Source organism: Cervus elaphus, chromosome 4, assembly GCF_910594005.1.
Source record: "Cervus elaphus chromosome 4, mCerEla1.1, whole genome shotgun sequence".
Classification (NCBI taxonomy): Eukaryota; Metazoa; Chordata; class Mammalia; order Artiodactyla; family Cervidae; genus Cervus; species Cervus elaphus.
Genome location: NC_057818.1, coordinates 55,503,955 through 55,529,348, shown reverse-complemented (window position 1 = coordinate 55,529,348; position 25,394 = coordinate 55,503,955). Strand labels below are relative to the sequence as shown.

The 25,394-nt window shown below is 51.9% G+C and overlaps 2 protein-coding genes and 1 non-coding gene across 6 annotated transcripts; 1 reads left to right on the top strand and 2 right to left on the bottom strand.

Moving 5' to 3' along the window:
* Window positions 1-25: 25 nt before the first annotated feature.
* TMEM143 (transmembrane protein 143) lies at window positions 26-18,978 on the top strand. 3 transcript variants are annotated; one of them, XM_043899679.1, is made up of 8 exons: window positions 26-247; window positions 597-837; window positions 2,334-2,438; window positions 8,902-9,096; window positions 10,608-10,735; window positions 11,675-11,954; window positions 17,028-17,217; window positions 17,855-18,978. In XM_043899679.1, the coding sequence occupies exons 2-8, from the start codon at window positions 619-621 to the stop codon at window positions 18,109-18,111; spliced, it is 1,374 nt and encodes a 457-aa protein (XP_043755614.1). In that variant the 5' UTR covers window positions 26-247; window positions 597-618; the 3' UTR covers window positions 18,112-18,978. The 3 variants fall into 3 exon arrangements, with proteins under 3 accessions (XP_043755614.1, XP_043755613.1, XP_043755615.1); XM_043899678.1 differs by having other exon boundaries at window positions 17,852-18,978; XM_043899680.1 differs by lacking the exon at window positions 2,334-2,438 and having other exon boundaries at window positions 17,852-18,978.
* TRNAG-CCC lies at window positions 7,320-7,392 on the bottom strand. Its single transcript has one exon. It is a non-coding gene; the product is annotated as a tRNA-Gly (tRNA).
* A 1,711-nt stretch (window positions 18,979-20,689) lies between the features above and the next one.
* Window positions 20,690-25,055, bottom strand: EMP3 (epithelial membrane protein 3). Of its 2 annotated transcripts, none has more exons than XM_043899676.1 (5): window positions 24,786-25,055; window positions 23,652-23,817; window positions 23,325-23,427; window positions 22,113-22,253; window positions 20,690-20,973 (listed from the first exon to the last, which is right to left on the bottom strand). In XM_043899676.1, exons 2-5 carry the CDS (start codon window positions 23,727-23,729, stop codon window positions 20,804-20,806), a joined length of 492 nt encoding a protein of 163 aa, XP_043755611.1. In that variant the 5' UTR covers window positions 23,730-23,817; window positions 24,786-25,055; the 3' UTR covers window positions 20,690-20,803. The 2 variants fall into 2 exon arrangements, with proteins under 2 accessions (XP_043755611.1, XP_043755612.1); XM_043899677.1 differs by having other exon boundaries at window positions 23,652-23,783; window positions 24,786-24,958.
* Between the last annotated feature and the right edge of the window lie 339 nt (window positions 25,056-25,394).

The following is a 25,394-nucleotide window of genomic DNA, read 5'->3' as shown; positions in this document are numbered from 1 at the left end:
CTTTGAAGCTTGTGGACCAGGAGATACTTCTGTAACGCATGCGCCGAGTCCAAGCAAAGCGCGTGAAGCAAGCCAGGCAGACTGCGCATGCGTAGTCGCGACTGGGCGTTAGAAGAAAATGGACTCCTTCCGATGACCCAGGCATTGCGCATGCGTCGTACGGCGGCTTGAAGCCGAACCTCGGAGGCCCAGGGCGCCTTTTTGCACATGCGTAGGAGGCTCAATGACAGTCGGGCGTTGCCTAAAGGTGAGGGAAAGGGTGAAAGATTGCATGGCCGGGGGTGGGCGGCCCTGCAGACTCTATGTAGCTTTCCGAGCATATCCTATACTCTTAAGATTCACCTGATGCCTAGACCCCGCAGAGGTTGTGTCACCATAGGGCTTCTGGGCCCGCAAAACACTCCCCCAAACTCCTGCCTGGGACTCAGGTCAACTGAATAGTGTGGGAGGGGATGGACAGGAGGGCCTATGAGGCGGGCGGATGGGCTCTACCCCCTGCCTGGGGTAGAAACGGCCCCTGGAAGTTGGGACGCGGAGGTGGAGGGGGCACATTTCCTCCAGATGACTTTTGACCTCTCCTCATTTCCCTCGTTTAGGCTGCGGGGAAAGGGTCTAGCCATGCTGCATGTGACCCGAGGGGTCTGGGGATCCAGTGTCCGAGTATGGCCTCTGTTGCCCTCGTTCCTCGGTCACCCCCGGGCCTTGTCATCGCTGGCGGCCAAGATGGGGGAGTACCGCAGGATGTGGAACCCCACGGAGCCCCGCGACTGGGCCCAGCAGTACCGCGAACGGTACATCCCGTTCTCGAAAGAGCAGCTGCTCCGCCTCCTGATACAGGTACCGCCCGTCCCGGGTCCAAGAGCCTGGGGACTACGAATCCCGGCAGGCCTCGCGGCGGTACAGCCCTTCAAGCTATAGACGGATGCCCTGGCGCCCCCTGGGAATTGTAGTTCCTTTACCCTTTATAGGCCCAGGTGGGCGAGGAGTGAATGGGAATGCTGGGGACTGACCACCGAGATGCAGATGAAGCAGCGATTCCAGACTCTAGCTCGTTTTGGGGGCTTGAACAAGCATTCATATTGGAGCGGGGGGGGTGGTTTTACCCTCTACAAAACCGGTATGATTTTCATCCTCATCATTACAATGACTACTACCTAATAATAATTATTGTACCAACGAAGCTATATTACACTGAGCTCTTATTATATGGCACCGTGCTAAGCATTTTCCATGTATTATTGAATAGTGAACAACCCAGTAAGAGGTACCACCATCATTCCCACTTTACAAAGGCGATAACTAAAGCAGGAGAAGGGCAGTGACTCACCCAAGGTCATGACTAGTGAGTCAGATTTGAACCAAAGTGTACTGACTGTACTGCAGGGTGGGGATCAGGGTGAGGCAAGTAGATACTTGCTCCATCCTAAGAGCTTAAGTTCTTACCCCACTGTCACCATCATACTTGTGATTATTCTTTATCATCATTCCTTCATTTAATAATTATTACTTGATGGCATCACCAACTCAATGGACATGAGTTTGGGTAAACTCCAGGAGTTGGTGGTGGACGGGGAGGCCTGGCGTACTTTGGTTCATAGGGTCGCAGAGTTGGACACAACTGAGTGACTGAACTGAGCTGAAATGCCTCTGTATGGCCTAAGTTCTGTGCTGGGCTTTATCCATTTACAGAAGTATGATATACACCCACATAAACACACATGTAGGTATATGGACACATGTAATCACATCAAATTGTCACTATCAGTTTTTTCAGAAAGAGGGTGTGATCCTCTGTTGCCAATAAGGAAACAGACTCAGAGAGGGGATGGCATTCACCCAGGGCACTGAGGTAGGAAGGCTAAAATAGTGGCCAAATATGTGTGCTCTGGACCAGGCCTGGTCTAGAGTCTCAGCTTCTCTTTTATGGACAGTGTGGCCCTCAGCAAGTGACTGTCCTAAACTTAGGTGTCCCCTCTGAACAATGAGGATTATAATTCCATCAGCCTCCTTGCGTCCTCTGGAGGATGAGATCATGCCAGCAAACTGCCTGGCACACAAATAAGCATTGTGTGACTGCTGGCCAGTAAGTATCAGAGTGGTAACTTGAAACCCTAGCTCTTTAAGCCATCTGGTTTTCACTCTTCAGGGCTGCCTCAGTTTCTTTCAGTGAAATTGATCAGTCCTCTCCCCCTCCCCACCCCCTCCAAAAAAACCCACAAAATTTTATAGAGCCCAGAGCTCTGATTGTCTGTCTGGGCTACTCAGGAAAGAATTCTCCACCAAGAGGAAGGAGAGAGAGGCCTAAAGAGATGTTTTGCTTCCCGAGGTAACAGGAGTTCCATTCCACTCCTGCGGAGAAGGCGGCCTTGGAGGAGTTCACAGCCCACGTGGACTTTTGTACCTTGTTCCACTACCATCATGTCCTGACCCAGCTGCAGGTGAGAACGGGGACCCTGTGGCCCTGTTGTCCTTGTTTGCTTATCCGTTCATTCAGCAAAAATTCTCTGAGTGCTTACTTGGAGTCCAGCCCTCTTCTAAGCATCAGGGATGCAGTAGTGAATAGAACAGATGAGGCCACGCCCTTCTGGAGCTGATATTCCAGGTGGGAAGATGATAAATGAATAAATGTAAGGGACTTGCGTGGTTCTCCAGTGGTTAATACTCTGAGCTTCCAGTGCAGGGGCTGCGGGTTCAATTTCTGGTCAAGGAACTAAGATCCCACATGCCATGTTGTTGTTCAGTCACTTGGTTGTGTCTGACTCTTTGTGGCCCCATGGACTGCAGCACGCCAGGCTTCCCTGTCCATTACTGTTCCCTCGGAGTTTGCTCAGACTCACGTCCATTGAGTTGGTGATGCCATCCAACCTTCTCATCCTCTGTCACCCCCTTCTCCTCCTGCCCTCAATCTTTACCAGCATCAGGATCTTTTCCAATGAGTCGGCTCTTCACCATGTAGTGTGGCCAAATTGAAAACAAAAAATGTAAAATATGACACCCAGGAGTGGTAAGTGCCATTGAAGCTGGGATAGAAAGCGACGAGAAAAGGGCCTGATTTAGACAGGGTGGTCAAGGAAGGCTTCTCTGAGGAGGTGACAAATAAGCTAATACCTGAGTGAACTGAGGCAGTGAGCTCAACAGGTGTCTGGGGATGGACATTTCAGGTAGAAACGTCCTCTTTTTCAAGAAAAAACGTTGAGAAAATGTTCTCTTTTTCAAGAGAAAAGCAATTGCAAAGGCCCTGAGGTGTGAGGGTCTGGAGTGTTAGGGGAAGGACAGTGGAACTACTGGCTGGAGGTGAAGAGGGCAGGAGGTGACAACAGAGGGGGAGTGAGGGGAAATTGTGCCTGGCCTCGTGGGGTGTGCTGAAGACGTGGCTTTTATGTAAGCGAGCTGGGAGCTGCCGCAGGAGGGTTCAGCGCAGAGGCGGGTCATGAACTGATTCGGGTGTGAATAGGATTCTTCTGGCCGCTCAGCAGGGAACAGACCATCAGAGGCAGGGAGATATATTAAAGAATCTATTATGTTTGTCCAGGTAAGAGATAATGGCAGCTCAGACAAGAGTAATAGCAGTGGAAGTGGTGAAAAGTGGTCAGGCGCCTGTAATGGTTGGAAGGCATCAGCATTTGTCTGAGTGGGCGGGGCCTTGAGGGAGAGAGAGAAGTCAGGGGGGCCTCCAGCAGTTCATGCCCGCACCTCCTGAAGGATACGGCTGCCACTTTCTGAGAATAAGAGATGTGGAAAGCAGAGCAGAGACAGGTCTGCAGGGAAGACTGAGAGCTCAGTTTAGACTTAGAAATTTGAGTTGCCTCTTAGACAGCTGGGTAGAGAGATGGACTCAATGCCCATAGGCTGGAAGTCAAGGAAGGAGGCTGGGCTAAGAAACAGTCCTGGGAGGGTCTAGACAGTACAACCTGCATGACCACCAGGGGCATTAACTGAGCCCTGGGGAGTGAGTGCTTAGAGATTCTCTCCCTGGAGCCCTTCAAGGCCCAGGTCTTTGGAATGTGCAAGGTTTGGACAACTCAGGCCTGCTGAATTAACCCTTTACTGCCCATGCCCCCCATAGCTCCCTTCCTTGCTTTGATGAGTAGCAGCTATGGCCCCTCTGCATCAGGCTCATCAACTTCCTGCAGCACTAAGTAGCTGCCAGCAGCCCCACTGGCAGAAGAAGAAACCAAAGCTCCAAGATGGCCCCATTGAGCCCAAGATGAGGCAGGTCCCAAGTGGCAGAGCCAAGATTTGTGCTCCTGTCTGCTGGCTTCCTAGCTCTTTTCTGGAGCATCTGTGGCCTCTGGAGACAGGGTTCTTTTTCATTAGAAAGTTATTTTAAAATGTTATTATACACACGTTTAACTATATTGAAACATAGAAAGAATATGCAGCAAAGACACATTCTCACTGAGGCAGCATATTTTATTTTATTATTATTTATTTGTTTGTTTGGTTGCATTGGGTCTTAACTGGCATGTGAGATCTTTTGTTGAGGCACCCTAGTTTTGTCTCATGGGCTTAGTTGCTCTGTGGCATATAGGTTAGTTTTTGGACCAGGGATCAAACCCACATCTGCATTGCAAGGCAGATTCTTAACCACTGGACCACCAGGGAAGTCCTGAGGCAGCAGATTTTAAATGGAGACCCTGAGAAGGTGGGTAGAAGCATTAGAGGTGAGTGAGACACACTACTGGGTTACCATTTGCTGATGACCTAAGACCCTTGAGGAAGCAGTTTGGAGCAGGCAGAGAACAAGAAGAGCCCCAGTTCAGACACCAGCTTTGTCATTCACTAGGAGTGAGGGCGACCTTGGCAGGTGACCTCTCTCTGGGCCTCCTTTCCCTTATGCATTCATTCATTGGATTCACTCAATGCATGTTTACTGAGCACCTACCGTGTCCCGGAATGGTTCCAGGCCCCAGGACTCAGTGGTGAGCCTGTGCATCTGCCTCATGGTGTCATGTGCTAGTGAGACAGACTCATCCTCCTCAAGGTAAAGAAGTAAAATATGTTAAGAAGTGCTAAGTACCACAGATAGGGTGCCAGATAAACTACAGGACACCCAGCTTATTCATTTCCTAATGCTGCCATAGCAAATGAGCATCCACTGGATCGCTTAAAACAGGAGATTTCTTCTTTGAGAGTTCAGGAGGCTGGAAGTCCAAAATCACAGTGCTGGCAGGTTAGTTTCTTCTGGAGCCTTGGAGGAAGGGACCCATCCTATGCTCTTTTCCAGGTTTCCGATAGTCTGTGGCGTGTGGACACATCACTTTAATCTCTGTCTTCATCTTCACGTCACTTTCTTCTCTGTGTGTCCTTTTCTGTCTCTTATAAGGTCACTCTCATTGGATTTAGGGCCCACCCTAATCCAGTATGGTCTCACTTTGATACCTTAATTATACCTGCAAAGACCCTTTTTCCAAATGAGGTCATATTCTGAGGTTCCCAGGGGACAGGAATTTTTAGGGGACACTCTTTGACCCTCTAAACCCAGTGAAATTTGAATTTCAGATAAGCTATGAAAATGTTTTCTTTTTTAAGTAGAATTATATCCATGTAAATACAATCCTCAAATATTGCACAGGACATACTTAAACTGAAAAATTATTTATTGTTGATCTGGAAATGCAACTTAACTTGGTGTCCTGTATTTTATTTTATTTTTGGCTAAATCTGGTAACCCTAATTAAGGAGAAAAAGAAAGGAGAGGTGTTCTTTGCAGTTTTAGGTGGGGTAGTCAGGGACGGCCTCACTGAGCGGGTGACATTTGAGCCTGCAAGGGGCCAGAGTGAGGCTTGTGGAGATCTGTGGAAAAGGTAAGTGCAAAGGCCCGGTAGCTGGAGTGTGCGTGGTGTATAGGAGGGGCTAGAGGTGAGTGAGTGAAGAGGCAAAGCTGGAGATAAGCCAGAGAGGGGCCCGTGGCCAGATCCTTCCAGGCCCATGGGACACAGTGAGGACTTGGCTTTGACTCTTAGTGAGGTGAGAGCCAGGGAACGGCTCTGAGCGAACAGACGTGAGCTGACTTTTGTTACAAAGGGCGCCCTCTGGTGGCTTTGCCGGGAACAGACTGGGGGTGAGGATGGGAGCCAGGAGACTAACGCGGAAGCCACCATGACTGCCCAGGAGATGAGAAGTGGTCGGATCCTGGATCTGTTTTGAATGGGTGCCATCAGGATTTGTTGATGGGTTGAAGAAAGAGAGGAGTCCAGGATAACCAGAGGCTTTGGGCCTAAGCACCTGGAAGAATGCATTTCTCTGACATGGAGAAGATGGGGACGACGGGGAGCAGGTTTGGGGAGGAGTTTCAGGACCTCCTTTGGGACACAGCGGGCTTGAGAGTGGTCTTGAGAGGAGGGAGGCAAGGGGGTTTGGAGGGGCCCTTGAGAAGGCTGTCAGACTCATCCAGGAGAAGGCGATGGTGGTGTGGACTGGGCAGGGCTGGTGGGGAGGAGAGAGCCCAGGAGAGTGGCTCTCTGTTTTGGAGGTGGAATCATCGTGATTAATAAATCATGCGAGGAAAGGGAGCATCAGGGGTCACCCACCATATCCAGGTTTCTGGCTGGAAGCCCTGGGAGGATGTGAAGTTCCCAGAAGAGAGTCTGGTTCGCAGTGACGTTAGATGAATGCACTTCTTTCTCCTCCAGCTCTGAGATTCCCTCACTCTCAAAGTGCAGCTCAGCCCCGGGAAAGGCATTTCTCAAGGTCATTCCGTGAATTTGAGAACATGGCCCATGGGACCTGCTCTGTCAGCCTGGCTGGAAGGACTTGGACACAGGCCTTAGCTTTGGGCCCCAGTCCTATTCTGGGCCAGCACGAGCCGGCCCTTGGAGTTAGTTCACATGAAGATTTGCTGGGCTCGATTCTCTACTACATCATCAGACACTTGGCTCCATTGTCTCGGAGACCCTGGACTTTCCATCTCCAAACCTTTGCAGGCCATTCCTCCCACTTGGAATACTCCCTCCCTGGTTTCCTTCCACTAACAAAAGGTTCCCCTGACCTTGATGTGTTGTTCCTTAAGGCTGCCTCTCCTGAGAGACACACAGAGGGTGGGGTTTAGGGACTGGTTTTATGGAGGGGTGCTTCCCTCTGTGACTTGTTGGATAGTCTGGGACACATTATATGCCACCCTGAAACTTCATCTCTCTGTGAACAAATAGGCAAGCCACCTGGAAGCTCACTCTTTAAAAAAAAATTTTTTTTACATATTTATTTATTTGGCTGTGCTGGGTCTTAGTTGCGTCATGCAGGATCTTCCATCTTTGTTGTAACACTCAGGGTCTTTAGTCATGACATGTGAACTCTTAGTTGTGGCATGTGGGATCTAGTTCCCCAACCAGGGATCAAACCTGGGCCCCCTGCATTGGGAGCACAGAGTCCTAACCACTGGACCACCGGGGAAGTCTCTAGCTCTTTTTTTTCATTCACTCATTCATTCAGTCAACAATTTTGGACGGCATTGATGGGTGCATAAGATGAGATGGACAGGGCATTACCCAGTTCTATGGGGGACACTGAAGGTCATAGAAAGAGTCTGGATTTTATTCCAAATGCTGTGAGACGCCGCTGGAGGGATAGGGTCTGTTTATAATCTCAATAAGCTCCTCGTGACAGCCACATGGGGACTGGTTTGGACATGGTGGGAGAGCGGAAACCCGATGCACCTGTTTAGGTGTGAGGCGATGGTGGCTGGGATGAGAAGGCAGCAGTGGGGATGGAAAGGAAGGTAGAGTCCAAAACAATTTGGAGAGTCTGTTGAATTTGCTAAAGGATCAGTTGTGGGGGTGATGATAAGAAAGGAATCAAAGATGCCTCCAGGGTTCCTGATCAGAGCATCTGAATGGATCGCAGTGCCATTTCCTGAAAAGAAAAGACTGAGGAGGGGAGGAGGAAGAAATGGCGCATTTTCCTTAGGTCATGTTAGATCTGAGACGCCATTAGACATCCAACTGGAGATGTCAAAGACATAACTGACTATGAGAATCTGATGCTCAGGGGAGAGGCCAGGGATGGTTGGGGGCAATAGCTTTGGGAGGGGGCATCCAGGATGGTTATTTTGTTGGAAGATGAGGATGGGAGGATGTGATCTTGTGGGCTTGACATGTTGGATTTGAGGCAACCGTGACATCCCAAAGAAATGTCAGGTAAAGAGTTTATATTAGTTCCTATAAAGGCTTAGCTGTTGTAACAAGCAGACCCCACAAGGCAATGGCTTAAAGAAGGTGGAGGATTCTTCCTCTCCCATTTAACAGCCTTGTGGTAAGTGGGCCACGGTAGCTGAGCAGCTCTGTTCCTCATGAGATGATGCCAGGACCCAGGTTCCTTCCATGTTGTTGCTCTGCCATCCCCTGAGGGCCCCGTCTTCATCTCTGTGGGCTCAGAACTCAGTTGTAGGCAGGAGAGCGTTCTAAGCTGTTAAGAACAAGGAAAGAGTGGAGGCTGCAGGAGGGGCAAGAAGTGAGGGAGAAGGTGTATCTGTTACTTCTGCTCACGTTCTGCGGGTGAATTCTCCTGGCCACACCCAGCCTCAAAGGAGGCTGGAAATGTAGTCTACCTGGGCAGCCCTACAACCGCCTTCTTCTCTGTACTGTGGGGGAAGGGGAAGTGCTACTCTACTACTACTAAGCATCCCCACAAACCAAAAATGGATATTAGGTCTAGAACTTAGAGGAGAGGTCTGAGCTGGAGATGTGAGTTGGGGAGTTATCTGCATGGAGGTGGTGTTTAAGGCTATGGGGATGGTGAGGCAACTTGTTGTGAGCTTGAGGAGAGAGACGGGAAGAGGGTCCCAAATCCAGCCTTGGGGTAACCCATTATTTAAAATATGGGGCCAGGAACATCCTTACGTGTACCCAAAATCCCTCACGCTCTGACCTAGTCCCTTTTTCTTCTCTCTGACTCTCTCCTCAGGCCTTGTATGACCCCATCAACCCCGACAGGGAGACTCTTGACCAGCCTTCACTTACAGACCCTCAGCGTCTGTCCAACGAGAAGGAAGTGCTTCAGGCCCTGGAGCCCCTGTTGGCCCAGGCCAACTTCTCCCCACTCACGGAGGACACCCTGGCCTACGCTCTGGTGGTCCATCACCCTCAGGATGAGGTCCAGGTGCTTGTCTTCCAGAAAACAACCCAAACTCCCAGGAGACCTTGGGCAGGGGTGGAGCCTTTGGGAAGCAGAGGCTGCTGGGAACTGTAGTCCTGAACACTAGCCCATGTGGCACCTTTGGTGAAATAGAAAAAGATGCCTCTTCTCAGGTAACTTCACTGCCACCTGTTGGAAAAGCATCATAAGATACAGGTCTTCTTGGGACTAGAGACTATCACCATCTGCTTGAAAACTATTAAGAGAGCTATCCTTTGGTATTGTCCAGTGCCTTTGAGGATATGGAAATCCTTGGATGCTGAAGTCTCTTCTATGGAATGGCATAGTATTTGCATATAACCTATGCATATCCTCCTGCATACTTTAAGTCATCTCTGATTATTTGTAATACCTAATATAATGTAAATGCTGTGTAAAAGAGTTGGTGATACACAGCAGATTCCAGTTTTGCTTTCTGGAATTAATTTTTTTTTCACTCCTATAGTTGGTTGAATCAACAAATGTGAAACCTGCAGTTATGGAGGACTGACTATAATAAATAATACAAAATACTCACCATTAAAGCCAACAAAATATGGGAATCCCTTGGCAGTTCAGTGGTGAGGGCCTCAGCGCTTTCACTGCTGGGGCCTGGGTTCAATCCCTGGTCAGGAAACTAAGATCCTATAAGCTGCATGGCACAGCCAAAAGAAAAAGTCAACAAAATACTAATAATCAAAATACTAAATACTGTAGTATTATAACCAAAATACTAAAATCACCACATTTTGGTGATTTTAAGATGTGCTTTTTTCTAAAGTCAGACTTTACCGTCTCTGAAATTGGATTGTGACTTACAAGCAGTAGTGTGGCATAGTTTGAAAAATGAAGGTGAAAGTCACTCAGTTGTGTCCGACTCTTTGCGACCCCATGGACTTATACAGTCCATGGAATTCTCCAGGCCACAATACTGGAGTGGGTAGCCTTTCCCTTCTCCAGGGGATCTTCCCAACCCAGGGATCGAACCCAGGTCTCCTGCATTTAGGCGGATTCTTTACCAGCTGAACCACCAGGAAAGCCCGAGAATGCTGGAGTGGGTAGCCTATCCCTTCTCTAGCAGATCTTCCCAACCAGGAATCGAACTGGGGTCTCCTGCATCGCAGGTGGATTCTTTACCAACTGAACTATCAGGGAAGCCCCTGTTGCGTAGTTTAATCGACAATATATTTTCCCTTTTAGTTGCTTCATAAAGTGATAGAGTACCTTAAAATCAGTGGCATTATAGATGCTAGGAAATATGGTCATAAAGATGACTATGATGTGGATGGTGACTTCTTGGATGGTGTGTCCTTGTGCAGTGTACAACATGAACAACCATACATGGCTGTCTGCCTACATACTGGATGATGATGAGTCTGGGAAGTGGGTAGGGAGGCAGAGGATCACTGGGGGTGAGGCTTGTAATTCTAGTATCCTGCATTCACACCGTGGCTTACGCTCAGCTGCTTTTGCTTCCTTCTCCCTCCCTTTGGCAGGTGACAGTAAATTTGGACCAGTATATCTACATGCATTTCTGGGCCTTGGGCCAGAGAGTTGGGAAGATGCCCCGTAAGTCCAGCGTGGGCTCCAAGCGTGTCTTCTTCAAATCGCCCCCTGCAGAGAGGTGAGGCGGCCCCTGTTCCCCAGCTGCAACAAGAGGGAGCAAGGTTAGAGTCGAGAGGGGACCGACAGGTCAGTGTCTGGATTTGGGTGTCTGGGACCTGGGTGGGAAGTCAAGAGAGGAGAAAGGGTCAATGAAATACTGCCTCTTCTTCCCAAGGAGAAATAAGAGCTGCAATTCTTAAGGGAAGAGAAGGGGTAGGGACATTTATCTCCATTTTCCAAATGAGGAAAACTGAGACTCAGAGAGGGAAGGCCACATTCTGAAAAAGTGGTACCACAGGTTTCTGAAGAACATTATGTTTTTAGCACATAGTTAAATACAGATATTGTTGGGAGAGCCATATTGTCTCACAGTTGGCCAGGGGGCCTGTCAGTCACCCAATCCGTCTGGAAATCAGACTATCAAACATGGTTATGAATTCAAAGACAAAAACCAAAGACAAAAAGCCTCTCATATCCCTTAAACCAGTAATTCCACTTCCAGGAATCTATTCCAAGGAGATATTTATACTTGGAGACTGTCTGTTTAATTATCTTAATTATCTGTCTCTCATGCTGGACTATAAGCTCCACAAAGGCAGTGACTGACTCATTTTGTTGTCTCTCCAGAGCTAAATAGCACTCCTTGGCACCTAGCAGATACCCTGAAATATATATAGAATTTGGGTTTGAACATTAACTAAAGAATTTTTATTCAGCTCTCATTTATCAAGTCCATAAAATCAGAAGCAACCTATGTGTCCAATAATAGGGGATTGCATCGTGTTACTGATCCCCTCTTGTTGGCCACTTAGCTTACGTCTGACTTTCCTCCCACCATTTTTAAGTAGCTTTTAAAATGATGGTGTGACTTCAGAGCCAGAGAGAATGTCCTAGGGTTAGAGGGGGACTCCCTGGGGGCTGTTCTGACTGTCCTCGCCCCTCCATCTCTGGCCATCAGGAGATACTTTAAGCGGGTGATACTCGCAGCCCGAACAAAGAACGGGCACTTAGTGCTGAAGAGCTTCAAGGATACGCCATTGGAGGGCCTGGAGCAGCTGCTGCCCGAGCTGAAGGTGCGCACGTCCACCCTGCAGCGTGCCATCCTCAACGTCACACTGATTGTCTCGGGTGTAGCGTTCTTTGTCAACGTGGGCATGGTGGTGCTCTCTGACCTCAAGGTGGCCACCTCCCTGTTGCTGCTGCTCTTTGCTGCTTTCATGGGCCTGCGGGCCGCCAAGGTAAGTGACACCACCCCCACCCCACCCCCAACAATCCCTTTAATGGTCAGCTAGAAGGTCGGGCCACCCTGTCAGTTTGTTTCTCTTTTTTTGTGGATTATTCCTGCTTCGGGTTGGGCTTTCTTTCCCTTCATTATTCACTCAACACAACCTTGGGAGGGTTTCTCGATCTCCCTGAGCCTCGGTTTTCTCATCTGGAAAATGGGCTTAATAAATAGCGAGACCCTCCTAGGAGGGCTGTTGTGAGGAAGAGATGAGTGAATCTGTAGTGAGCACTGGGTGTAGGGCTGGCACGTGGGCAGTGTGACACAAGTGTTCACAGCCACTCACTGGGCACTTGGTGTTATGGTGAAGGGTGTGTTTTAGAAGACTGCCTGGGTTTGAATCTAGTTCTACCATCTTCTAGCTGTGTGACCTACTCTTTTCACTTTTGTGTGTGTGTGAGAGAGAGAGAGAGAGAGAGAACCATGTCATGTGGCATGTGGGGTCTTTGTTCTCCAAGCAGGGATCGAACCCATGCCCCCTGCAGTGGAAGTGTGGAGTATTAACCACTGGAGTGCCAGGGAAGTCCTAAGCTATGTAACCTTGAACAAGCTGCTTAAACCTGTCTGTGCATCTCAAAAGCAGAGATGACAGTGGGTTGTTGTGGTGATTAAATGCATTAATACGATGAACATGGAAAACAGAGCCTGGCCCATAGTACAGAAGGTGTTATATGAGAGTTCACCATTACCTTTATTATTATTATTACTGATTGGGCTCTTGTCCCCTGAGTCTGGGCTTCCCCACCCCCAAACTCTGGGACCAGGGCCTGTGTTTTGAACAAGCTCCCTTCCTGATTCTGCTACATGTGAGTGCAGGGCTGCCTCATCCAGTTGTGTAGGTTGTTCATCATCCAAGGATTCATGGGTGAAGGGACAGATGGGGGCTGGAATCCAACTTGTGCTTTGCTTGCTGAACCTCGAGCTCTGCCTTGAGGCGGATGCCTTTTACTAATTCTCCCTGGGGTTGGCACTGGCCCCAAGAGTGCGCACTGGAGCGAGTTGTCCATTGTACCTGATCATTCACTTGCTGGTTCATTGATTTGCAAGCTGTTTTCAGCCATCCCAACGGGCTCTTAGGAAGCCTGGTAATAAATCCCACAGATAATAACCAGGCTGTGCTGGCTGAGCAGGGAGCACTTCCTGCCGAGGACCAGGGGTCGGGTGTCATTTGAGGGAAGCTCTGAGAGGCGGGGATTGAGCCTGGTAGAGAAGGGGCCATGTGAGCACAGCCTGGGGAATTCCACAGAGATGGCGTCTGGCATGCAGGATGGAGAAGCAAGGCCCCAAAGGGGTGGCGAGGGCCTTGAATGCCAAGGCAGGGGCTCTGAGCTTCGTCCTCAGGGCAGAGGGGAGCCACGGAAGGGCTGTAAGCAGAGAGGGAATGTGGCAACCACAGATGAGGGCGGAGAGGCAGGGGGGAGAGGGTGTTGAGCTGGTCTGGGGAGGACATGCGCATTTGCAGCCCAGGGAGGACCATCGTCCCACCTCTCAGTGGCCCTTGGGGGTGGAGGACTCTTGAGTCTCTTGGGCTCTGACACCCAGCTTAAAGCCCAGTTCAACCTGTTCATTTACTGATCCCTTTTAGACATTTTTCCATGCCCCAGGCTGAGCCTCCTTAGGTTCATTCTTTCTTTATTTGGCTTGTCGGATCTCTGTTCTCCAACCACAGACTGAACCTGGGCCGTGGCACCAAAGGTGTCAAATCCTAATCTCTAGACTACCAGGGACTCCCTCCGTGCCTTAAATGCAGGCCTCCCTGGCCTCCATCCAGCTGCCCACAGGGCATCCATCTTCCCCTGAAACCCCCTTCTCCTCTCCAGCTCTGCATCTCGGGACAGCTGCTCTGATCAAACACCTGGGAGGCTGATTTTGCAGCAGGATACATGGCCCTCTTCCTCCCCCTCCCCCAGAGAGCTCATCCACTTCCACGGTTTCCACAAGCTGCTCCCCTCTACCTCCTAGATGCATGAGCGCCGCACTCGAGTCTGGAGCAGCCAGGTGGAGGACAGCGTCTCTCCCACCTGTTCCTCCTCCTGGCTCTCCATCTGTGGATGGCCCCGTTGTCCCCAAGTCACTGGCTAGACCCCTGGAAGTTACCCTGCCCCTGCCCCCCAACCTGTCAGTCCTCAGCCCGCCCTTCCTGCCCGCTGGTGCTCTGCTCCCCAGGCTCTCTGTGCCCATCTCCTCTCTGTCTCGGCTCCAGCTCAGACCCTCTTCCTAGCCTTCCCCCACCCAGTGATCCCCTCCAGCCCATCCCTGATGGCCCCTGGGCTGGCCCTGCTCCTCCCTTGCTCACAGCCTGGCATCAGAGACGCTGCTTCCTCGGCCTCATCTGACACAATTCTCAGCTTCAGCTCCACCAAAACATACTTGTAGCTCCTCCCACCCCTACTTCTCTCCCCTTCTCTCCCTCTGCATATGCTGTTCCTCCTTCTCAAACATACTCTCCCCTGGAGGAGGGCACAGCGGCCTACTACAGTATTCTTGCCTGGAGAATCCCCACGGACAAAGCAGCCTGGCGGGTACAGTCCATGGGGTCACAAAGAGTCGGACATGACTGAAGCGACAGCATGCACATATGCATCCTTTTGCTAGGCTGACCAACCGCTCGTCACCCTCATCTCAGAGGCTCCAGAAAACCCTCCCAGACTTCCTGGGCTGAGGGGGCTCCTAACATGTCCTGATTCCCCAGGGAGGCCTGCAGGGCAACCTGAGAAGGGTTGTTGAGCTGGCATCCCAGAGATGCCTCAGGGCTGGTCCTGCCCTGGGGGGAGAGGTGCGGGGCCCATGGACAGACAGCCATGTGCCTGACCGAGGTGGCAGTGGGCCCTGTAGGATCCCAGGGATGCAGCTGCTTGTCTGTGGAAAGCGATGTCTATCCTGAACCTTGATGATAAGACAGTGAGTGTTTTTCAAGAAAAGACTGGAGACCACTTGGCCTGTCCCAAGGCCCAGAAGCCCAAGAGAGCAGGGTGCTCTCAGGGCAACCATCAGGGTAGACTGGGCTCATTCAACACGGGCTGCATTCACGGGAGGGGAGCAGGATATTGAGTGGGAGAAATCCCTGGGGCCAGGCCACAGAATTTGGAGTCTCTGAGGACACTAGGGAGCCATGTGAGGGTGTGAGCAGGGGAGGGGCAGGGTCTGTTCTGGGGCTGTGCAGAGAGATGGGAGTAGGGCAGACTGAGGCCTGGGAGGAGGTTGGGTGATGCATTAGGTGGGTTGGAGGGGAGGGGACAGGGCAGAGAGAGTCAAGGCAGGAGGATGGGACAAGAGAGTGACAGGCTGGCGAGAAGTGGGCAGGATGGTGCCAGGGGTCTGATCTGTGATGGGGTAGATAGTGGGGCCACCCCACATACGGACCCCAGGGAAGGAAGAAGGAGGGACTGAGGACTTGGGTAAGGAGAGACAACTGCGCTTGGCATGGGCCTTGGCGAGTGTTGGAGGGACATTCAGTTGGCCAGTGGTGAGCTCTCTCCAGGGAGAGGTCTGGCCTCACATGTCTGCCTCGGAATGGCATGACCTGCTCACTTAACCTGCGAGAATTCCACTCCATAAGCCTGGCAGAAACAGGCACACAACCCAATGTATTTTTCCTAACAGTTGCAAACGTACCCAATTCCTTCATCTTGCCTCCAACCAAAGAAATTGGCAATTCGTTCCAATGCAGGGACATAAACTGACTGTGCTGGCCTTGTAAGAAGAGAGTGCAGTTCACACAGAGCGTGTCATTGGGACCATGCAGGCCATTTCAGCAATTTTCCAGGGCTGTGTTCATTTCAGAGGCATTTCACCATAGGTCTCCATGTAGGGTGGGCAACACTCTTTGGGCAGAAGATACTTCAATAACTAATCTTTAAGTACTTGTGACTGGCCAGCTTCTGTGCCATGTTTTATTAACTTCTGGTGCACCTTCTGTCATTTGCCTTGGCTCACAGACAGGGCTACCCGAAGACTTAGGTCTTGGCCACAGCCTCACAGCTGGAGGGGCAGAGATAGGACTGGCATCCAGGCCTGCAGGCTGCAGGACCCAGCAGCCTTGAACTCAGTTGGTGGAGGAAAGGACAAATCTGGGTGGACGAATCTGAGTGCAAGTCCCAGAGGGCACTGGTGGGCTCTCATCTCCCTCCTTGGGGACAAGAGGAATGAGGAAAGGGGTCCAGGCAGGAGGGATGCAGGGTAGGGAAGGGGGCTGCCAGTAGACAGCTGCCTCAGACCTGCCTCTCCCACCCTTCTTTCCGGAAAGCGGCTCATCAAGTATTTGTTGTCCATTAACACTTCTCTTTGGGCTTCCCTGGTGGCTCAGCAGTAAAGAATCCATCTGCCAATGCAGGGGACTTGGATTCAATCCCTGGGTTGGGAAAATCCCCTGGAGAAGGAAATGACAACCCACTCTAGTATTCTTACCTGGGAAATCCCACGGACAGAGAGGAACCTGGGAGGCTACAGTCCATGGGGTCAAAGAGTCCGACAGGACTTAGCGACTAAACAACAACACTTCTCTTTACAATATTTAAGACCTTTAAAAAAAAATTATTTCAAACAAATGCAGAGATGGAATAGTATGAGAAGCTCCTCTGTTGTCAGCACCCAGCGTCAACAATTAACAATCAGGTGTCACCTAAAGACACCCCCCGCCCACCACCATTGGATTATTTTGAAGCAAATTCTACACACATCATCTGGAAATACTTCAGTATGTGTCTAGATGATAAGGACTTTAAAAAAACTCTCGTCTGTGAATTCTCCGACACATCCATTGTTACGTGGCTCAGATAAGCAAACCCGGGTAGCGGCCTCCGAGGCACTGGGGAGAGAGAGTGTGGGTTAAGCGTAAAAATACCTGAGCCAGAGAGTGCCGCGGAGGTCCCGGAAACCCTTGGGAAGGGTCCTACCTGCCTGAGTGACCTAGGGGTGTGCGTGTGGGTGGGGTTGTATATGGGTGCCTGTGATTGGGTGGGATGTGTGTATGGGCGGGGCGTGGAGTCCCAGCAGGCCCCGCCCCTCCCGGGTTTTGTCCTGCATGCAGATGTTCGGACATCGGCGCAGCGCGCAGGCGCTGGAGCTGGCGCACATGCTTTACTACCGCAGCACGTCCAACAACGCAGAGCTGCTCAGCGCCCTGGTCCTGCGCGCACAGGATGAGCACACCAAAGAGGCCCTGCTCGCGCACAGCTTCCTGGCCCGGCGGCCAGGGGGGGCAAAGGGCCCGCCGGAAGGTAGGCCCGCAGGGGCCAAGAGCCCCCACCCCTTTGCAGCCCCTCACTTGCTAGGTCCCGCCCCGTCTCTTGCGGGCCCTTTTACCCATAGGCCCGCCCCTTCCTCACTGCTGGGCGCAGACGTGGCCCCACCTGGAACAAACCACCCCGCCACTACGGAGTCGAGAGTCCCCTTAGTCCCAGATGGCCTTGCCCCAGTGAGACTCCATCCCCACGATGCCCGCCTCCCAAACCCGGCTCGCGCTGGTGAACCGGATTCAACAGTCGGGACCCCTGACCCTGTTCCCATCTCGATGGGCCTGCCCCTTCGCTGAGATGACCTCTCAACCTCAACCGCGATAGGAGTCTTGGATCAGACTCCTGTTGTGGTATGCTCCCCACTCCCCGTCCACTGCTTCCTATATGCCAACCCAAATACTCCCTTACTAGAGAGCCCAGATAGCTTCTCCGTGAACAAGAGTCTCTGGCTGGTCCCCAGATGAGAGCTCCAACGTTGAGCCTCCGAGGTTCTGTCCCACTTTGGCAGGCTTCTTCCAAACCCAGACCCCTCTTACTCCTTGTCCTATACCCTCCGCGCTGCCTACTCTTAGTCCTTCGGGTCTGTCTGACCTGACAACACCTGCCTCTCCCCCAGCAGAGACCTCCCAGTGGCTCCAGTCGGAGGTGGAGAACTGGCTTCTAGCCCAGTCAGGCTGTGACGTGGCCTTCAACGGAAAGAGGGCCCTGGCCCACCTGCAAGCCCTGCCCCCCACCGTCGGGATGTACCCGCCCCCGGGCCTCCCCAAACTAGACCTGTTGGCTACTATCTCTTCCCCCAAGTCCGCACCGAGCGAAGACAACTCCTTAGAGAAACCTCTCGGCCCGGCCCAACCCAGCCACCTGGTTGGGAACTAAGCACCGCCTCTTTGACAAGCTGTCAATCATGGCTAAGATGCTTCTCCACTCCCCAGCTTCCAATTACTGGTTGCCACTTCCGTTATGCTGTTTTCGTAAACAAAGCCGCCCACTGAGGCAGCCCGCCCGTTGCCAGGCGCCCCTCTTCCGATGAACAGCCAATCAAAGCTTTTTGGCTTTGCTTCTGGTCCATCTCTTACTCCCTCCTTCAACATAAACTTCTTCTTTTTTTTTTTTTTCCACATAAACTTCTAAACGCAGTTTGGCTGAGGAGGGAGGGCCAGCCAATCACAGCCGTGCAACACTACACACCACCAGGCCCAGTTGTTAAACTGTGCCCTCCGGAGGCCATATATCACTGTCTGTTTAGCCGTACCGGGCAAAATGCCCATCATGTTCACTGAGGCGGAGCTCCAGCCTGCAGCCAATGAGAGCCTTTTAGTCCGGTCCTCTGGCAAACTGCCAGTGAGACAGCTGCCGGGCAGTACCAACCTTGGGCAGCCAGTTGTCCCTGCAGAGAAGCAACCAATCAGAATTTCTGAAGGAGACCTGCTCTTTCTATCAATTGCCGCTACTTATAAGGCAGGCCATTTGGTCAGCTGCCGATCAGCTTGTCCAGGCTGAAGGGGTCGGGAGCTTTGTGCCCAGCAGAAAGCTGTGGGCCAGGAGGAACCAGAAACCAAGGCTCACATCCACTCAGGCCCCAACAGCAAAACTCAGGTGCCTTCGCTGCCCAGGCCCCTCACCCTTTCTACAGAAACTACCTCTGCCTGGATCTTGCCTCCACCAGTGCCCTGTGCAATACTTATTGGTCTATCAATTTCTCCCCTATCCCTTCTCCCAAAGGAATAAATCATGTTTCATAAATCTGGATGAGTCGGGGAGCTGCAGGGGTTGGAAAGAAGGAAGGTTTTGGAATCCTGGAAAGAAGAGACTCTGGGTCTTGGGGGAATGCATTTGGGTGGGTCCCCAGCTTCCCTAGGGCTTCCTTTGTGACTCAGTTGGTAAAGAATCCTCCTGCAGTGAGGAAGACCTGGGTTCGATCCCTGGGTTGGAAAGATCCCCTGGAGAAGGGAAAGGCTACCCACTCCAGTGTTCTGGCCTGGAGAATTTCATGGACTGTACAATCCATGGGGTCGCAAAGAGTCAGACATGCCTGAGAGACTTTCACTTTTCCAGCTTCCCTGGTGACTCAGACCATAAAGAATCTGCCTGCAATGCAGGAGGCCTGGGTTTGATCCCTGGGTCGGGAAGATCTCCTGGAGAAGGGAATGGCTACCCACTCCAGTGTTCTTGCCTGGAGAATTCCATGGACAAAGGAGCCTGGCGGGTTACTGTCCATGGGGTCACAAAGAATCCTAACATATACAACTGAGCTACTAACACGCACACACTTGCAAAGAAAGCTGTAGTTCTGGAGAGAGACTGGGCTTGTAATTGCTGAAATAGGCTGCGTCACAGAAGAGGATCTTAGGGAGGACCTGACTCCCCAAAACACTGGGTCTTCTGAACACCTGAGACACAGCAGATTGTTCACTGCATAAAGACACACGGCCTGGGGATGGGTCGGTCTAAAACCCAGCCTCCCCTTCTTACAAGTGTCCCGATGTGAGGCTGAGCCTGGAGAAGGGGAGGGGGAGGCATCTCATCTTGTTTTTACTAAGGTGTCATGTGGACTAGAGGCAACATTTGCAGAGGATGGGGGAAGAAGAGGGGCTGGGTTTCAAGAGGGAAATGGAGAAGTATCTTCCCAGAGGAAGTGTCAGAGGGAGGAAAAAAAAGACCACTGTTAACAATGAGGGTTCTTGGCCTTCTTAATCAATTGAAATTGATAAGAGGCCAGACAAGGAGTTTGGGCAAGGCTTTATTGGGGCTCCTGCTATAGAGAGGAAAAACAGGGAGAGAGAACAACTTCCCTTAAGGAGGCGCGAGCTGGTCCCTTCTATGGGCTGAGGGTAAGGGTGTGTCCAGGGGTGGGGTGGAGGGGCGGCTTAGGTGGTTTGCCCACTCCCTTGGTGGTGTATGTGTGTAGTGCCTTGCTTTTGCTCCTGGCTCTTCGGAAGTGGCAGTTGGGCTTTTTGGTCTGTTTGTATCTTATTGTCCAGAATTTGCCCCAGATGTGTATGCACACAGTTATTTTTAGTCCCTCATAGTTTCTTTACATTTTGTAACTGGAGGAGACCAATTGGCCAGGTGCAGGCATTTACTGCACTGCAGCAAAGGGTCTCAGGTCTCAGTAACCTAGAACAAGACACACATCATGCTTGGTTGAGAGAGAGAGACCCTTGGCCAAGGAGGGACTGCTGGAAACCCAGATGCCTGGTTCTTACCTAGAAGCACCTGAATATCTAGGCTGGGAGGAATTCTGAGTCTTGCACCAGGAGGACTGGGGTCCTGAGGTCTGTGGAAGGGGAAGGGCCGCCAGGACCGCGGGCTCCTGTGTCCCAGATTAGAAAGGGATGAGTTCGACGTTCTGAAGGCTGAACTGGTGATGGGGGCTGTCCCAATTCAGGAACGATCAGGCGTGAGCAGCCAGGGTCCCAGGAGGAGGAAGGAAGGAAGGAGCCAAAGGCAGACCCGGAGGTTAAACAGTTTTATTTTCTGTTTAAAATAGAAAAGGAGGCGGAGTGAGAGCTTGGGGGTAAGATGCAGGGCCGGGAGTCGGCTGGGGAGCCAAGGGGAGGCGCAGCCCTCACTCCCTCTTCCGCAAGTGGATGTAGATGATGCCGCTGGCCAGCGCGAGGGGGAAGGCCACCCAGGCCAGGGCGAAGCAGTAACCAAAGCTGCCCCCTGACGGGCGCTCTGCCAGGATCTCTTCGGCGTGAATGGCGTAGATCAGCGCCCCGGTAAACACCGCCACGCCTACGGGGAGACGGGAACCACATGGCACGCTGGACCCACATAACGGGACTGCATTTCCCAACCATCCACGGTGCAAAGAAACCGCCTGAGGGCGAGTGCGCAGCACCACTGCCTACTGGGAGTTGTAGTTCACTCCTCTAGCGCCGCGCCTTGGGGGCTGCTGCAAACTGGACATGGGCAATTTAGTTAAGTTTAACTAAATTGGGTCTCCGTTACTCATCCATTACATGGGACGATAATACCTACTCATCCATTCAAGGAATATGTCTGAGTGACTTTACACAAGCCAAGCACACAGGTAGTAAATTAATAGAACAAGAGGTAACCTAGAAACGTAATGCTCGCCCAAAACTGATAACTATGGTTAACTTTGCTCTTTGCACCTGAAGTAAAAAAAGATAAAAATGAAAAGTACATAGAAATCCCTGAAGTGTCTGATACAAGGTCGGTCCACAAAAATAGCAACTGGTTGACATTATAAGACCACTACTATTATGATTTAGAGTTCTCTCCTGGTGTTATTTGGAGAAGGCAATGGCACCCCACTCCAGTACTCTTGCCTGGAAAATCCCATGGATGGAGGAGCCTGGTAGGCTGCAGTCCATGGGGTCGCTAAGAGTCAGACATGACTGAGCGACTTCACTTTCACCTTTCACTTTCATGCATTGGAGAAGGAAATGGCAACCCACTCCAGTGGTCTTGCCTGGAGAATCCCAGGGACGGGGGAGCCTGGTGGGCTGCTGTCAGTGGGGTCGCGCAGGGTTGGACACGACTGGAGCGACTTAGCAGCAGCAGCAGCCTGGTGTTATTAATTAGCTACCTATCCCTGCTAGCCCCACTGCGTCCCTGGGATCTAGATTATTCGTCCACAACTCCTTCCCCAGCCCTGGCTCCTTGAAGCTCTAAGTGCCAGTTGCCCCATGACTCAGAGACCCACACCACAAACCACCACTGAGACACTGAAAACTACAAGTTCCTTAAGTCCCTGGGGCAGAGAGGTAGCCAAAGGCAGAACCTCAGATGGTCTTTGTGTTGTTGAGAATTGTTTTCTTTCATTAGGTATCCATTCTTCCCCCGCCCTCCCCTCATCCTCACAGGCCTCCTCCCTTCCTTTCAGTTCCCTGGGGAACCGTGCTCACTGGTGCAAAGCTGGCAGAGGCCGGTGGCATAGAATAGCCCTCCTCGCCGCATGGTGTAGAGCTGGAACATGAACAGGATGAAGGACAGACAGCAGAGGATGAGGGAAAGCACCATGAGGACTTGTACTGCCTTCAGCCAGCCTGCAATAAGGAGATAGAGGTGGAAGTTAGAGCAGGTCCAGAGTTCCAGCTCCACCGGCTTGCTCATCATTGCTCCCACCAACCGTTCTTCCATTTAGAGTCATTCAACCTCAGGTACTCAGTAGTTATCACTTATATCAAATTTGATCCCTGTAACTTTCCTAAATTCCCTTAGGAATTCTAGAAGCCGTTTGCAGATTCTTTAGGTTTTTCTATATAAACATGCTCACTAGGAATCGAGACAGTTTTACTTCTTCGAAGTTTTCCCATCTTTATGCCTTTTATTTCTTTTTCTTGTCTTGTTGCGTTGGCTACCTCCAGTATGATGTTGTATAGAATTGTGAGAGCAGAAATTCTTCCTTTGCTCTTAGGGGAAAAGCATTTAATCTTTCACCTTCTTTGACTTAGAAATTTCAGCGGATGCCGCTCTGCCCCTTTAGAACTCAGCTGCATCTGGCCCTGCTTCTTTTGAACCTTATAAGGATTCAGTCTCACCTCTTTAGAATCTCAAAGTGGTCCACCCCATTGGAACTTGGACAGAGTGGTCCCAGCCATCCATTCAGAACACCTGTCCTGCCTCTTTAGGACTTACATAATCCCGTCTTCTCAGAATCTTGGGAGCTTTTCCCCCATTCCATAAACCTATAGCATGTGGCCTCCACTCCTAAATCATAGGGAGCAGGGTTATTAACCTCAGCAGGTAAATAATCTGCCTGCAGTGCAGGAGACCTGGGTTCAATCCCTGGGTTGGGAAGATCCCCTGGAGAAGGGAAAGGCTACCCACTCCAGTATAATGGCCTGGAGAATTCCACGGACTATATAGTCCATGGGGTCACAAAGAGTCTGACACGACTGAGCGACTTTCACTTCACTTCACTCTAGAACACGAGCATACTTCCCCCTACCATCCAGACAGGTGAGTCATCATACGTCAGCCTCAGTCACTCAGCATGGGGACCCGTAACCCACCCACTCAAACCTTGGGGGGGCTCCCAATCCTCGGTCCCGGGAGGAGACTTGGGGTTACCCCTCCCTTCTGCAGACCCATCTCCAGTGCCCCTCACACCTCACCATTCTCACTGACGTTACTGCAGGCCCACGTTTTGTTGTCACTGTTCCACGTGCAGTCATACCAGAGATTCAGGGACTCCTTGCCGGGGAGGGTCCACCAGGACTGAGATGGGCAGAGGAACAAGGGCAAAGTCAGGGAGACTAGGCAGGGTTGGGAAAAGGGCAAGGTGCCATGGCAAAGCACGGATTTAACAGGAACGTGTGGGGCGGGGCGGTGGGGGCTCGTCAGGGGAAAGGGTAGGGTGAAGGCAGAGTTCACAGGGGAGTGCTTGGGCGAGGGGGCGGGGCCAGAGCGACAGGAGGCCCCAGTCCTCCGAATTGGCTTACCTTGTCCAAAGTGGCCACAAAAAGCAGGATGAGAATGAGGATGTGAAGGGCAGAGACCACCAGCAGGAGGAGTGACATGGCTGTGTTGGAGCCTGGGGTGGGACCTCAGGAGACGACAGCCACTTCAAGAGGCTGTTGGCACAGGGGCAGGGGAGATGCCTGAATTCTGGTAGGGAAAGGGCCTATGTCCAGACTCCCAGGTCTAATGGAAAAGGGGGCTAGGAGCCCCAAACTTCTGGTCTGAGGGAGGAGGAGGCTGGGGGCTAGATGCCTGGTTGTGAAAGAGGAGGGAGCTGGGGGCCCGGACTCGTGAATTTCCCAGGGCCTGGAGGGGGCCAGTGATAGACTTGAGTCCAGGAATGAGTAGGACTAGCAATCTGGCTCCCATCTCCGCAGAGCCCTGTCCCTGGGGACATATGGGCAAGGATGTGAAAAATTCCTATCCCTGCCTGTTCAGATAGATCAGAAGCTGGGGGCTGCCCCCAGAGATGGACAATCTTGACTCACCCCACTCCTCTCTTGGGGTGGAGGGAGGAAGGGGGACCCAGTGAGTCATCCGGTCGGTGACTCATTTCACCTCCCCCCCCACCCCCCGCATGCCTCCAAGCACCAGGGAAACCCCAGCCCCTGTCTATGCCCACGAGGTCCCCACCCCACCCTGCCCTGCTGCCAGACTAGTGTCTACTAGACACCTTGTAGGGAAAATGGACAAGATCCATGTTGGGGGTGGGAGAGGGCCAGAGAAGGAGCCAGCCCTCATGACCCTGCAGTGTCCAGAAAGGGCGGCGGGGGCTGGTGGTGGCGGGCTGTGGCTGGAGTGTCTCCAGATTTCGGTTGTTCTCACCAGAGGCCCTGACCTCAGGGTCTTCCTGGGGGAGTGGACAGCCATAGAGTAAAACTGCAGAAAGTTTTTGGGTGGGGGGGGGCGCTCTGCTGGGAACCCTAAAATCCCTCGGGCCCCACCCCTTTCCAAGTCTCCACCCCAAGTGCCAAGATTTCACTTCTTAAACTACAAGGATTTCCAAGCTTCTCCCAAGCTGGCGGGGGTGGGTGGCGTGGGGGTCTCCTTTCCAAACTGCTGCACACCCAAGTAAAGAAAGAAATCGCAGGCTGAATAACGGATGGAAAACTTACCGAGAGCGGCAGAAGTCAGAGTTGAGTCCTGAGTCCGGTCCCTCGATCGGGCCTCTGTGCCCCGCCCTTCTCTTCCCTCCTCCCACCCTCTTGAGGCCCCCGCCTCTCACCGCCTTTTTGCCTCCCTCCCTCTCTCTGGCTCTGTCTCTTTCTCCCCTCCAATTCCGGAACCCTCTCTCTCCCTCTCTTTTTCTCGACTTCTGCCTCTTGTCTCTCTCTCCTGTCCTCACCGTCTGTACCTTGATCCTCCTCCCTCTCTCCTCACTCTCCTGGTTTCTCTTTCTCTGGTCCTCTCAATATATACTGACCCTTTTATACCCACCCTCACCGCGCCCAGCTGAGGTCGGCAGCCAGAGGGAGGGACCAGGCACTCGCGTTCCTCCGTTCCTCCTTTTCTGGGCCCCCACCCACTGCCCCGACAGGCTTCTTCTGGGGCTCCCCCTCCTGCGGTGGAGATGACACGTCCTTGGAGGGAAGGAAACAGCTGGGGCCCTCAGGTGGGGCAAGCATCACGGGTGGGAGGATCTGATTCTCAGGCCTCTGCTCCGGGACTTGTCCCAGGAACCGACATCTGCTTTCCCTGATGGGGCTTAGGACTGGATCCTTAGA